A 15,377-nucleotide genomic window follows, 5' to 3' on the forward strand; every position below is an offset into this window, starting at 1 on the left:
TGGATATATGTATGACTGATTCACTTTGCTATACATATGAAGCTAACACAGCACTGTGAATCAACTATACTCCAATAAAAATTTTTAAAAAACCTCATTGCCACACACAAGGTCACCTCCATTTTCTCCTATGTTATCTTCCAGAGGTTTTAAAGTTCTGCATTTTACATTTAGGGATATGATCTACTTAGAGTTAATTTTTGTGAAAGTTGTGAGATCTGTGTCTCAATTTTTTTTTCCATACACACGTCCAGGTGTTCCAGCACTATTTGTTGAAAAGACTATCTTTTCTCAATTGAATTACCTTTGCTCCTTTGTCAAAGATCAGTTGACCATGTTTGTGTGGATCTATTCCCAGGCTCCCTATTCTGTTCCACTGATGTATATGTCTATTCTTTTGCCAGCAAACGCTGTCTTTGGTACTGTAGCTTTGAGGTCGGATAAAGTCAGTTCAGCTTCTCTGGTATTGTGTTGGCTATTCTGGGTCTTTCACCCTTCCATATAAACTTTAGAATCGATTTGCACATATCTACAAAATAACTTTCTAAATTTTTTTATTGGGATTGCATTTGAATCTACAGATCAAGTTGGGAAGAACTGACATCTAATGATATTAAATCTTCGAATCCATGAACCCAGAATATCCTTCCACTTATATCTACTTTGATTTCCTTAATCAGAGTTTTGTTGTTTTCTGTATACAGATCCTGTACATATTTTAGATTCATACCTAAGTATTACTTTTTGTAAATGGTATTATGTTTTTAACCGCAAATTTCAATTATACGTTGCTGGTATACAGGAAAGCAATTCACTCTTGTATATTATAATCCTGCTATAGCCACTTACTGTTCCAGTTTTTTTAGTACTCTGAGATTTTCTACATGAACAACTATGTTATCCATGAACAAAGTCAGTTTTATTTCTTTCTTCCCAATCTGCTTAGCTTTGATTTCCTTTTCTTATAAGACTTATAATACAACGTTGAAAGGAGCAGTGACAGGGGACATCCATGCCTTAGCAGGAAAGCTTCTAGTTTCTCACCATTAAGTATGCTGTAAGGTTTTTATAAACGTTCTTAATCAAGTTGAAGAAGTTCTCCTCTATTCCTAGTTTGTCGGAGCTTTTATCATGAATGAGCGTTGGAGGTAGACACTTTTAAAATGCTGCTTTAAGTCAATCTATCCTGGAACCTCTAAGCAGCCTAAGATGTGAGGCAAGGTAGGTACGAAGTTAGACAATGTTCACGATAGCTGCCTACCAAATCAACAGCTCAACACTGTGGCCTGACGGGGGCAGGCAGAGCCAACGTATATCAGTACATTGAGCAGCCCCGAAACAATGACAAAAGCCTGGAGATATAATCAAGAACTGAATGAAAAGTAGTATTTATTGTCTTTCGAAGTATGACTTCCTGCATGTATACACTACTATGTATAAAACAGATAACTAATGAGAACCTACTGTAGAGCACAGGGAACTCTCCTCAATGCTCTGTGGTATCCTAAATGGGAAGGAAATCCAAAAAAGACGGGATATACGTGTACTTATAGCTGATTCACTTTGCTGTACAGCAGAAACTAACACAACATCGTAAAGCAACTATACTCCAATAAAAGTTAATTTAAAAAGGAATCCTGATATAACAATGCAAACAAAAAAGTATGTCTTCCTATACGCTGTATCTTTGGCAAATAGCTAAAATTTAAAAGTTAGCAACTTTATTCACACACATTAGGCGTTGGCTCAGAGCCAGAGGCCCACCGACTCCCAGTCTGCAAAATTTCTTGCAGGGACAGGATAAAGAGTTAATCAATAGATATGTGCGGTGTTACCATATTAAACACTGATAACTTTTTAACTCAGTTCCTTTTACACTATCTGCTTCTCTTTAACCTTCTCTTTCAAACTGACTGATTTGAAAACACACTACAGATAGGGACTCCAAACCTAGTTTAGAAATTCAGCTCCTCTGGTTGCTCATCAGATAACCTTTGGCAAGCAATTAAAAAAATAAACCCACGGCCTGCGTGGTGGTAGGATTCAAACAAGATAATGTAGAAAAAAATAAAGTGCGGCACAAACGTAGGCGGGTGCGGGGGGGGGGGAAGGGGGGAAGCATTTCTTATGCACCCTTTCCCGGGTAGGTCCTTCCCAGAGCCGCCCGCTGGGCGGAGGCTGTCCCTCGGGGACTCCGGAGTCGGGAGCCTACGAGACTGCGCAGACCGACGCTAGAGGAAAATGGAGGATGTGGCACGCGACTGCGACAGAGGAAGGTTCTTCTGTTTTTTAAAGCACCGCCAGACTCCCGGCCCAAGAACCAGCCGGGATTTCAGAGCCCACGCCCAGGCCCCACGGCGCAGCCGCCCGCCCGCGTCTCTCGCCACCCGAGACGAAACCAGCCTCTTCTCGCCTCTCCTCCCCGCCCTTCTCCCAGCCAATCCTAGGCCCGGCATGCACCGCGCTGACCTTTCCCTTCCAGCCTACCCCCACCTTTGGGCGCCTCCAAATGACAAGAGGCGCGGAGCATTGTGGTCCCGTGCGCGAGAGCGAGGCCCGGGCCGGAAAAAGAAAGCAAAAGACTAGGGCGAGCCGGTAGGGCGGCCCCAGCGCACGCGCACGGGCGGTGGCGGTGGTGAAAAAGGGTGGTGCGTGATCTACGGCGAGCGGAGTGGGGCGGGGTCGCGCGGCCTTGGCTGGGTGTCCGCGAGCCGGGAGGGGCGGGGGGTGGGTGAGGGAGCTGGCGGAGGAGGAAGTGTCATGGCGTCCGGCCGTGGAGCTTCTTCTCGCTGGTTCTTTACTCGGGAACAGCTGGAGAACACGCCGAGCCGCCGCTGCGGAGTGGAGGCGGATAAAGAGCTCTCGTACCGCCAGCAGGCGGCCAACCTCATCCAGGACATGGGACAGCGTCTCAATGTGTATCCTTTCCTATTTTTGGCCCTGCGCCTCTCACGCCCTGTCCCCCTCACTACTCAGTAGCCCGGTCGCCGGGCCTGGTGCCCCGCGAACATGGCGCCGCCGCCTCGGTCTTTCCTGGGCCTCGGCCGCACCGTAAGGGAAGACAAGCTAGGGTCCTGGAGGCTCCGAGCGGCCGGCGGCGGAGGAGGGGAGGAGAAAGGGAGTCCGGTGAACGCGGGCCGGGAGGCTGCGTTGTGTAATCTGTTTGGGGCCGCGCGTGGTGACGGCGGGGGATGGAAGTGCCGCCCGGGCGAGAGGGAAATCTTAGGGATTATCGCAGGAAAGAGGCGGCTGCTTCTACTTCTAGTCCGAGAAGGGGTTGAGAGCTAGGAGGGAGATGCTGAAAGGCGTAAGTGTTCTCTGCACCCTTTCCCCGCTCTCATCGCCTGTTTGATGGCGGTTCTCTTGTATCTTGGGAGCGCACGGGACGTCTTTATGTTCCTGGCATGGTTTTGCATGGGTGCGCGCGCGCGTGTTTCAACTGGTTTGATTTTGGGTTTACTCGTAGCCATTGATAAAGCCTTCCTGGGCTCGCTTAATAGCAGTATTGGAGTGGAATGGTCGGCGTTTGTTATTATTCCGGCTATTTATTCGGTGGGGAGCCTTTTCCATCCGCCAGCCCCCACGCCACCATCCTGTGGGTATTTAGTTCCTTATTATTACAGTTTGGGGATTGGTTTTGAGTGAACGGGGGCCTTGGAAAAGAACCGTAGATCGGGAATTTTCCTTCAAAATAGTTTTGGAAAAGAGATCTTGTTTTTCTCCGATATTTCCTAAATGATAACTTTCCAGCTCTCAGCTTACAATAAACACTGCGATTGTTTATATGCACAGGTTTTACATGCACCATTCTTTCACCAAATTCAATAGAAATGTAAGTACTGTTTTACTAATCTGTTTTTGAAACAACCAAATTTTAATATATAATGGATACGCAGAAAAAAGTTGGTCGTGGATTTTACTATTGTATTTAATGTTCTAAGTTAACAGTGAAGGTGAATCGCGTGGTAAACATTTTGCTTCAAATGTGGGGTTTCTGGTTGGTTGGTTGGTTTTTTAATTTGTGTTGACAAGCTGCCAGGCGCTGTGTCAGGCTCTGCCAGGTCTTTTGAGCTAAGAGATAAATCAGAAGCATTTCTCTTCTCAAAGAGTATTTATTACATTGGTATTCATTTAAATTTTACACTCAACATTTGAACAATTTATAGGTACAATGTAATTGTAGAAAACCCAGTCATTCTGTTGTACATCTTAATTGTATTGGACTCATATTGCTTCAAATACTGTGAATTGGGCTTAGTTTAATTGTAACATTGTTTTCAAATGACCCTTTGAAAGAGTTAAATGTTTAGCAGAAATATTTCATTTGCTAACACAATTTAAGTTGTAAAACGTTCTTGTTTATCACATTTTAGCATTAGTTGTCTACTTAAATTTTTGGTGGTTTGAATGGTGTCTTGCTTCAGAAATACTATGTCAGAGGTGTGTCTGTGTATGTACAATTAGTTTGAAGTAAATCTTACCTTCCAATACTAAAGTACTGATTTGGAACATATTCTGTAAATTTTGACAAGCTGAGTAGTGGCATTTAGTTGAAATTTTCATTTTAAGTTATGAAAACGGCACTTCGGTGTCTGTTCTTTTCAGAGAAACACGAATACTGTGTTGTACCTGTTATCAAAGGAAATTGCATATTGTTTAGAAATATTTAGCTCTACCTTATTTCTCACCATATTTTTTGCTCACAGCTATTTATAGAATGCTATTCTGAAAAGAGTGTGGAAAAGTTGACCCTGGAAGACTTTATGCAATTTGTGGATTGTCATTAGAACCTTTTAAGAAAACAGTCTTTGAAAAGGTCCTTTTTTTTAGTTGGAATGAAAAGCTTCATAGTTTAGATTGATTCCTATTTTAATCTCTTCTGATCATAAATCTGATTTGGTTTATCAGATTGGCATATAGGTTTATATTAAACAGTATACATTTTGGTCTCTTGCAGTCTCCACTGCCTCTACTTTTCATCTTTTAAATCTGTTTGATTCTTGCTGTTTATATTTTCCCAGTTATTTCTTGTACACAGAACTTAGGTCAGTGATAGTGTTATGGAAGAGAGAGGAAGCCTTTTTGGTATAACATTTAGATTGAGAGAAATACATTTTTATTTAAATTGTCTCCTAAGGCAGTAGTGAACTGATGAATACTAATATAAGTATGGCTTCCCTTAAATAGCCCTGGAATATTCTGGTAGGAATCACAAATCAAAATAGTTCTGGAAATTCTTGATGTGGCTACAGATGTCCTATTTGCTTACTTTTCTACTTCAGTAGTGATTTCACCACAAGACTACACTTCTCCTTTTGAACCCTCCGTCTTTCATAATTTGTCTCTATGGCCTGGTTGGTGTGCTTTAAAGCAAAACCTTACTTAACAGCCAAAATTCACAGCTGTAACTTTAAGTTGACTGGTGAAGCCCAGGTCACTTGCATTCTAACTCTTATGATTTTATTTAAATGCCATCATTTAATAAGAAAGCCAGAGTATTCATTTTTATTACCCTACTTTCTATCTTCTGTGTGTATAAAGGCAGACTTCAGTGTTTTACATTGAGTCGTTATTAGGAGAATAATTGAAATCTGATGCTAATTTCTGTTTTGAGAAGTAAATTGCACCCTTCATATGTAACCATTGTCTTTTTTACCTTTGCTATTTTATCAAAAGTGGTTTTAATATTTATTTGTGTTGGTACACTTGCATCAATTGCACAGCCTCACTCTTTTATCTTTTTTTTTTCCCTATTCTTTTAGGGTGAAGGGGGTGGTCTCAAATTGAATGTGAGTCACTTTCAAATTCATACTCCCTGACATCACTGGGAAAATTTTTCTTACAAGGTTATAATGGAATGTCATGGTAGACTTTAAAAAAGCATGAGTCTCCACCACTAAGTAAATTGAACACCATTCGGTAAATTAAACCGTATAACAAGCTTCAATTTAAAGATGCTAGTAACAACATATATCTAGTTTTATAATAAATATGCATTCATTATGTTAAAATATTTAAGAATATTTATGTGGCTTTATTTTATTTTTTCACATTAACAAATTTAAAAGTAAAAAAATCCCCTAAAGGTCAAGTTGGTCTTGTGTTAAAAGTTAGTGTCAACAGAGCTGTCTTTTATCATTGTTACTTTCTCTTTTTAGAAGGTTGGATGGCTACCAGCAGGAAATGACTTTTATATGTAACCTAATTAAATAAATCTATCCTTTGCTCACTGGATGCAGTGAGGTTTATGTAATTGAGATTAGTAATTGAAGAATGGCCTTGCTGGATCAAGCTCAAGATAAATCTAATGAAGTATATAAAAGAGCCCTGGAACCAGCAGTGCCTCCACAAAGTATGTACTGTGGGAGAGCACCCTCCCATTGTCAGTCGTAGAATAGATATTGACCCAGCTTTTCCTAGAAACTGTTCATTAGTTTGGTTAGTCAAGTTATGATGCATTTGTTTCTTATATTAATTCCAAGTCTTCAGAGTTCTCTTAAGATGAGGTTGTAAAAAACACACTCTTAGTATTTTTGTTGGTCATGGTCTAGTCTCATATCTCTCTCCAATTCATGTGATCATTTTAATCTTCTCTTTCTTTAGTTCTGTTGCCTCTTTTTTGAGCTGCAGCAATTGAAACATTATAGTATGCCAAAATTTAAATGTAGCTTTGTTTAAGGTCTCAAGAGTACACAGTAAGTTAAGGGCAGTATTCAGAACTAATGATTTTTGACTATGATGACATCTAAGAATGCACCATCTATGTCATATCTGAGTTTCACTTAATACATCTAAGATTAGTCAGCTGATATGCATAAAGGAACTTGTATTTGCTTGTGCTAAAATTTGATTACCACTTTTTGCTTGCAGTCTTAATCTTTCTCAGTTGACTTGGTTCTTGACTAGTAGATACCGTTTGAAAATTTAAAGATTTTCTTTTTGCATTCCTTTCTTCCCCTGTAAAGACTTAAGTGATTTAAAGGAAAACCATTCTTTTCTCTCTCTAGAAAAGTGCCCACAATCCCTGTTCTTTGTCCGATAATAAAGCGTTCTCCCATTCTAATTTTTATTAAGTCTTTGCATAGAAATTTATTCAAGATTTTTTAATGGTAGATTTCATTCAGTTTACACCAACTGTTGCTTATTTATACTCAAATTGCTCATAAAATTGTCATAAACAATTGCTACTTGTGAAAGAATAACATTTTGGGCAATTTGGTTAGTTAAGGATTTTGTTTAAATTTATATTGTGAAAACCCTAAATTTCTCTCAAACATAGGAATCTAGATAAAGTTAAATGTAACCCCCTTGCCCCAAAAGGACGGGATGGGGGGTTGTTTCCTTTCTTTTTTGGCTATACTCACCAGTACCTCACATAAAGTTGATATTTGGCAATAGTTTGTCAATAGAATGTATCAAATCTTGTTGCTCACAGGTCTGTTGAGTGAATTCTTCTACATTTTCCTCTACATTCATCCTCCCCACATAGACACATTTTAAATGTTTTATTATTGAAAACTAACAGACACATGGTAAATGAAAACAGTAGATAAAGGGATATGATAAACCTCCCTCCCATCCAGGTATCTAAGCCCCCTGCCCTACAGCATTTGCTGTGCACAGTTTCTGTGTGCCCTTTCAGAAATAGTTTTTGCTTGTGCAAGCATATATGTGTGTATTTTTTTCAGCACAGAAAAGGGTTTTTGTTTGCTTTTTTCACAGTTCTTAGATCCAGCACACAACAGCAATATGAGAACAGACAGAATTGGACTGGTCCTAGTTGGGGTTAGATGTGGCTGTTTCTGGAGAAGTAATTTTTAATATGGCACCAGAAAAGGATAGTATAGATTGACCCAGTGGATCTCAACCAGAGGCAGCTTTGTCCACCAAGGGACATTTTACAATGTTTAGAGATATTTTTGGTTGTCACAGATGGGAAAGGGGTACTACCGGCATCTGGTGGATAGAAGCCGGGGATGCTGCTAAACATCCTACAATGCATAGGATATTCCTGCAAAACAAAAAGTTACCTGGTACAAAATGTCAGTAGTGCTGAGGTTGAAAAAACCATGGGTAAACCTAAAGAGTTAAGAAGTGAGACTAAAAGCTATGTTATCGTCACTAGATTAATTTTGAGTGTTTGGTGAATTTTATCTGTTCTAGTAAGAAATAGCCTATTTATCTATAATTCTTCAAGGACCATAAGAACAAAGATCACATTTGTAATCTTTTTCTAATTGGGGGCTTTAGGGAAACTTTTTGGTATTTCTAAAATTTAAAGTTTAAATTTAGCTTGTTAATGTTGCTTTTCTGTTAAGTACTAATGTGTTTTTTAGCCTCTTACTTGAGTTTGTTATGAATCTTACAATATTAGAAGATATTTTAGTAGTTTGGTTTCTAATTTTGTTTATGGTAGGGTTTTATTTGGGGTTTTTTTGTTTTGTTTTTTGCGGTACGCGGGCCTCTCACTGTTATGGCCTCTCCCGTTGCGGAGCACAGGCTCCGGACGCGCAGGCTCAGCAGCCATGGCTCACGGGCCCAGCCGCTCCATGGCATGTGGGATCTTCCCGGACCGGGGCACGAACCCGTGTCCCCTGCATCGGCAGGCTGACTCTCAACCACTGCACCACCAGGGAAGCCCTATGGTGGGTTTTGACATAAATTTTTTTGTTACTCAAATCTACCAGCCTTTAATTTTGCTTTATTTCATTACCTTTATGTTTATCTGGAGATAAATGTCTACCTATATGTATTTACTGATTTCATGGGAAGAGATTCTTGGGTTTTGGCGTTTGTTTTTCCTTGTTAGGTTTATTTTGGTATGTGGTTCCTAAACATTTACTTAAGGTTGATATTCTCTTTCTTACCCCAGATAAGGAAGAAAAGAATCATAAAGGTTAAACACTTCGTCTGAAGTCACACAGCAGCTGAGTGACAAAAGCTAAAAATCGCACCCAAATCTAGACTCCATTGTTCATGCAGTTATCAGTATTTCTGCCTCAAGTATCTGTTACTAGGAATCTTTTCATAGCCCTGAAATTTTTCACTAAAAGCAGTTGATGTGTAAAGCTTTTGTGACGTGCCAGTTGTGATTCACCAACGCTCGGCATGAGAATTCTCAGGATGCTCCTCTAAAATATGCTTTCGTGGGCTGTACCTTAGACCTATGTAATCAGAATATTTGTGGTGGGACCTGGGATCCTCTCCCTTAACAAGCTTCCCAGGTGATACTGATGCCTGCTAAAGTTGAAGACTGTTCGTTTAAATTTTGATGTTTCCCTTGTGTCTCATAAACTGTTATACAGTCAGCCCTCCATGTCTGTGGGTTCTGCATCTGTGGATTCAACCAACTGCAGATCAAAAAAATTTGGGAAAAAATTCATTTACAAAGAGCAAAACTTGTATTTACCCCACATCATTAACTATTTACATAGCATTTGCATTGTATTAGGTATTATAAGTAATCTAGAGATGACTTGAAGTGTAAGTAAGGATGTGCGTAGGATATATGCCATTACTATGCCATTTTATATTAAGAGGCTTGAGTATCCATGGATTCCGGTAAATGTGGAGGGGTCCTAGAACCAATCCCCCGCCTGTGGCTACTGAGAGATGACTGTACACTGGCCGTTTTGTAGACGTTAAATCAGCATGTTTCATTCTTTTACCTATTAAAGTAAAATGTCTTTGAAATCTGAGTGGTTGTTTATATTATAGCTCATTTATGCTTCTGCCTTTTAATTTAATAAAGCAATTAGTCGAAGAATAATCTTATGTTCAAAATCCATTAATGCTACTGGGAAATACTATAGGGCTGTCCAGTAGAACTTTCTGCAATAATGGACGTATTCTGTATCTTTTATGTTCAAAATGATATGTACTGACCAAACACATTTCCTAGATTGTAAATTTGAGATTATTAGACTAGATGATTTCTAAATTCCTTTTCAACTATAAATTGTGTGGATGAAAATTTATTAAGATCCCACTCTGTAGGGCTTCCCTGGTGGCACAGTGGTTAAGAATCCGCCTGCCCATGCAGGGGACATGGGTTCGAGCCCTGGTCCAGGAAGATACCACGTGCTGGAGAGCAACTAAGCCTGTGCACCATAACTACTGAGCCTGCACTCTATAGCCCATGAGTCACAACTACTGAGCCCGCATGCCACAACTGAAGCCCGTGCACCTAGAGCCCGTGCTCTGCAACAAGAGAAGCCACTGCAATGAGAAGCCCACACACTGCAACAAAGAGTAGTCCCTGCTCGCTGCAACTAGAGGAAGCCCCTGCGCGGCAGCAAAAACCCAATGCAGCCAAAAATAAAGAAATAAAATAAATAAATTTATTTTTTTTAAAAATTCCACTATGTAATAGGCATTTTACTTACGGCAGCTGAAGTATTCTCCTCCTGAGGAAACAGATGCAATTACTAAGTTACTTGTCCAGAAAGTAGCCGTATGTGATTGGCATTTGAACGTAGATCCCTAGCCTGATCGCATGCTGCAGTTCTCGCTTGTGTCTAATGTGCTTAAGAAATGTTCCTAATGTGTTTCAGAAATAGGGCACACTAATTATTGATGCCAGTGATTTCTAAGGAGGAGATGAGTATACAAGTGAATAATGAAAATACTCTCAGATTTTGCTTTTCTCATTGGGTGAAATCCAGTGAAGTCCTCTTTTGAGTTAGGCCCCAATTCCTCCTTCAGCCATACATCAATCTTAGAATTTACGCATTGTGCACCCCTATTTTTCCATGTGGTGCTTTCCCTTCACTTTTCATGTGATCCTGACCTGTCAGGTTGTGAGACTGAGCTGAAGTTCCAACTCTTCATAAACCATTCCCCAGATAACTCCACTCTTTCACTTCTGTTTGATTCTCTGACCTTATCCTTTGGGTCCTGTTCACCTCCTGTTCTATTTCATCTATTTGGTATTCTTTAGTGCTGTAATGTAACTGTGCATATATGAAATGAAGTGGGTTTCTTTGTGTTTTTTGTTTGTTTGGTTGGTTGAGTTTTTTTGGCCATGCCATGTGGCATGCAAGATCTTAGTTCCCCGACCAGGGGTCGAACCCGTGCCCCCCAACAGTGGAAGCACGGAGGAAGTGGGTTTTTTTAATTGTTATAAAATGAAACACAAACATGTAAAACCACTAAATATATAGCATAGTGAATTATTATAAGGTAAACAACTTTGTAACTGCCACTCAAATCAAACAAGGGAACTTTGCTAACTACCCCAGAAGTGCCTTCATGTTCTCCATCCCAATGTCAACCCTTTCCTTCCCTCCACAAAGGGATAGAAAAACTGTTCTATCCTTTCCCATTATTAAAGATTTGATAGGTTTCTTAAATCTCTCAAGGTACAGGTTTCCCCTCTATCCCTTTCTTTTACTTAAATTTTATCTGTTGAAAGACCTAGGACATTATACCTGTAGAGTTTCCACCTGTCTGGGTTTTGCTAACTGTATATTCATGGTGCAGTTTATTATGTTCCTTTGTTGGTGTATTCCCTGCAAATTGCCAGTTGGATCCAGAAATTTGATCAGACTCATGTTAGATCCCTTTGGCAGGACTACAGGTGATGTTATATTCTTTAATCAGCAGGCACCTAATGTCTGGTTGTCTTTTTGTGGTGTTAGCAGCTGTTGATATTCAATGCCTAGATCCTTTTATTCATTGTGATACTTTAATTCTGTCATTTCTTCTTCATTTATTAATTGGAATGTTTGTATAGTGAAATGTTGTGATTCATCACTATTTGGACATCCGGTGGTACAAGTTCATATAGGAAAGGCAGAATAAATACTTGATTCTTGCCCTATATTTACCACCTTTGTTGAGATAAAATTCACATACCATATATTTCATCCTTTGAAAGTGTACAATTCAGTGGTTTTTGCGTACATTCACAAAGTTGTACATCAATTTTAGAAATCCGTATCACCCCAAGAAGAAATCCCACATCCTTTAGCCATCTCTTCCCATTCTTCCAACCAGCCTATTCTGGACAGTCCCTATAAATGGAATCATTCAATGTGTGGTCCTTTGTGACTGGCCTCTTTCACTTAGTACATAATATTTTCAAGGTTCATCTGTGTTGTAGCATGTATCAGTACTTCATTTATTTTTCTTGCTAACTACCATTATACCACATTTTGTATATACATTTATCAGTTAGTGGACATTTGGGTTGTTTCTACTTTATGGCTGTTATATTGCTACTATGAACATTTATGTATGTTTTTGTGCAGATACATGTTTTGGTTTCTCTTGAATATATACCCAGGAGTAGAATTGCTGGACCATCTAAGTCTGTCTGTACCCGTATAGTCTGGGATAGTTTCCTTAGTATCTGTTATAGCAAGATATTCCAGGTTCATCCTGTATATTTTATATCCACAGCTGAAATGGCCATTTCTTTAAGAAACTCTGCTTTTTCTTTTAGTAGAAATGGTATTTCAAGATATCAACCTGGACCCTGGAGATACTCATTGTTGCTATGTTTGTCTTGTTTTTAGGCATCTTCAATAAACAGCAAGGAAATACATAGTACAGTAAATATGTATTCACTATATGTATCAACATATTGTTTATTATTCATTTAACAGTAAATATATGAACTATACAAAATATAGGTGGACGTGTTTTATATATATATATTTTAAATACATATATTTAAGATATTTTAGGAATTCATTCTGATTCAAGCAACAATAGCATTTTTACTTTTTTTTTTTTAAACCTCTTTTGTACTACATCTTTGTGACCTTTCTTTCACACCAAAAATCTTACTTTTGAAGGATGTGGGAATGATAGAATTTAAATATCCCAATATCACTTGTTAATCCCACATTACACAAACATGTTTCAGAATTACAGTACAACCACCACCAGTATAATTACTGAGAACATATTTTTGTTTGCTTTCCCCTCTCACCCCTGGTTTTTAAAAGTTGTATCTACATTATCATAAATAGCCATTACAAAACTCTCCCTTTTAATCTTCATTCAACCTTAGTTCTGCAAGTAACTTTATTTGTATTGTTCACTACCAGTGTGTATGTTGAAGTCTCTGTAGTCATTTTGATTGTTTAAAGTTATCTTGAAGATCATGGAAACAATATTGTCTAAATCCTTGGATGTTGATAATTGTTTGTGCCCTTTATATCCAAGGTCAGTTTTGCTGGATATAAAATTTTTGGCTTGTGCTTTCTTTTCTTGAGTATCTTAAATATGTAACAATTGCTTTTTTCTTTTTTCCTGGTATAAAGCATTGCTGGCAGTTTGGGTGGTGATCTAACTTTCTTATATTTATTTTTGCCTAAGTGGTCAAAGGATTTTTTTTCCTTAAAAATCTAGGTGGTTCTGGGTTGATATGCTCAGGTGTGTGATGTGCTCTTTGAATGTGTGATTTCATATCTTTTTTACTTAGGTTTTGTGTTATGAATCGTTTTTTTTTCTCTTTTTTTAACATCTTTATTGGAGTATAATTGCTTTACAATGCTGGGTTAGTTTCTGCTGTATAACAGAGTTAATCAGCTATACATATACATACATCCACATATCTCCTCCCTCTTGCGTCTCCCTCCCACCCTCCCTATCCCACCCCTCTAGGTGGACACAGAGCACCTAGGTGATATCCCTGCGCTATGCGGCTGATTCCCACTAGCTATCTACTTTACATTTGGTAGTATATATGTGTCCATGCCACTCTCTCACTTCATCCCAGCTTACCCTTCCCCCTCCCTGTGTCAAGTCCATTCTCTACATCTGCATCTTTATTCCTGTCCTGCCCCTATGTTCTTCAGAACCATTTTTTTGGGGGGGATTCCATATATATGTGTTAGCATACGGTATTTGTCTTTCTCTTTCTGACTTACTTCACTCTATATGAAAGACTCTAGGTCCATCCACCTCACTACAAATAACTCAGTTTCGTTTCTTTCTATGGCTCAGTAATATTCCATTGTTTATATATGCCATATCTTTTTTATCCACTCATGTGTCGATGGACACATAGGTTGCTTCCATGTCCTGGCTATTGTAAATAGAGCTGCAGTGAACATTGTGATACATGACTCTTTTTGAATTATGGTTTTCTCAGGGTATATGCCCAGTAGTGGGATTGCTGGGTCGTATGGTAGTTCTAGTTTTAGTTTTTTAAGGAACCTCCATACTGTTCTCCATAGTGACTGTATCAATTTACATTCCTACCAACAGTGCAAGAGGGTTCCATGTTCTCCACACCCTCTCCAGCATTTATTGTTTGTAGTTTTTTTTTTAAGATGTTGGGGGTAGGAGTTTATTAATTAATTTATTTATTTTTGCTGTGTTGGGTCTTTGTTTCTATGCGAGGGCTTTCTCTAGTTGTGGCAAGCGGGGGCCACTCTTCATCGCTGTGTGCGGGCCTCTCTTGTTGCGGAGCACAGGCTCCAGACGCACAGGCTCGGTAGTTGTGGCTCACGGGCCTAGTTGCTACGCAGCATGTGGGATCCTCCCAGACCAGGGCTCGAAGCCGTGTCCCCTGCATTAGCAGGCAGATTCTCAACCACTGCGCCACCAGGGAAGCCCGTGTTTGTAGATTTTTTGATGATGGCCATTCTGACTGGTGTGAGGTGATACTTCACGGTAGTTTTGACTTGCATTTCTCTAATGATTAGTGATGTTCGGCATCCTTTCATGTGTTTGTTGGCAATCTGTATATCCTCTTTGGAGAAATGTCTGTTTAGGTCTTCTGCCCATTTTTGGATCGGGTTGTTTATTTTTTTGATATTAAGCTGCATGAGCTTCTTGTATATTTTGTCAGTAGCTTTGTTTGCAAATATTTTCTCCCATTCTGAGGGTTATCTTTTCATCGTGTTTATGTTTTTCTTTGCTGTGCAAAAGCTTTTAAGCTTCATTAGGTCCCATTTGTTTATTTTTGTTTTTATTTCCATTTCTCTAGGAGGTGGGTCAAAAAGGATCTTGCTGTGATTTATGTCATAGAGTGTTCTGCCTATGTTTTCCTCTTAAGAGTTTGATAGTGTCTGGCCTTACATTTAGGTCTTTAATCCATTTTGAGTTTATTTTTGTGTATGGTGTTAGGGAGTGTTCTAATTTCATTCTTTTACATGTAGCTGTCCAGTTTTCCCAGCACCACTTACTGAAGAGGCTCTCTTTTCTCTATTGTGTGTTATTGCCTCCTTTATCAAAGATAAGGTGACCATATGTGCGTGGGTTTATTTCTGGGCTTTCTATCCTGTTCCATTGATCTATATTTCTGTTTTTGTGCCAGTACCATACTTTCTTGATTACTGTAGCTTTGTAGTATAGTCTGAAGTCAGGGAGCCTGATTCCTCCAGCTCCGTTTTTCTTTCTCAGGGTTGCTTTGGCTATTC

At 39.2% G+C, this 15,377-nt stretch overlaps 1 protein-coding gene across 5 annotated transcripts in view; it reads left to right on the forward strand.

Annotated features, from left to right (window-relative positions):
- The first annotated feature begins 2,739 nt into the window (after positions 1-2,739).
- Positions 2,740-15,377, forward strand: part of CCNT2 (cyclin T2) — a 48,927-nt gene continuing 36,289 nt past the window's right edge. For 2 of the 5 annotated variants that reach the window (XM_082631352.1, XM_082631354.1), the window contains exons 1-3: positions 2,740-2,918; positions 3,751-3,832; positions 5,763-5,789. In XM_082631352.1, coding sequence (XP_082487478.1) covers positions 2,761-2,918; positions 3,751-3,832; positions 5,763-5,789 — 267 coding nt within the window. In that variant the 5' untranslated portion in view covers positions 2,740-2,760. Of the gene's footprint in view, positions 2,919-3,750; positions 3,833-5,762; positions 5,790-15,377 lie in introns of those variants that run through there. The other 3 variants (XM_082631353.1, XM_082631355.1, XM_082631356.1) reach the window with 2 other exon arrangements.

The sequence above is a fragment of the Mesoplodon mirus genome (assembly GCF_964341445.2).
Source record: "Mesoplodon mirus genome assembly, chromosome: 8".
NCBI lineage: Eukaryota > Metazoa > Chordata > Mammalia > Artiodactyla > Ziphiidae > Mesoplodon > Mesoplodon mirus.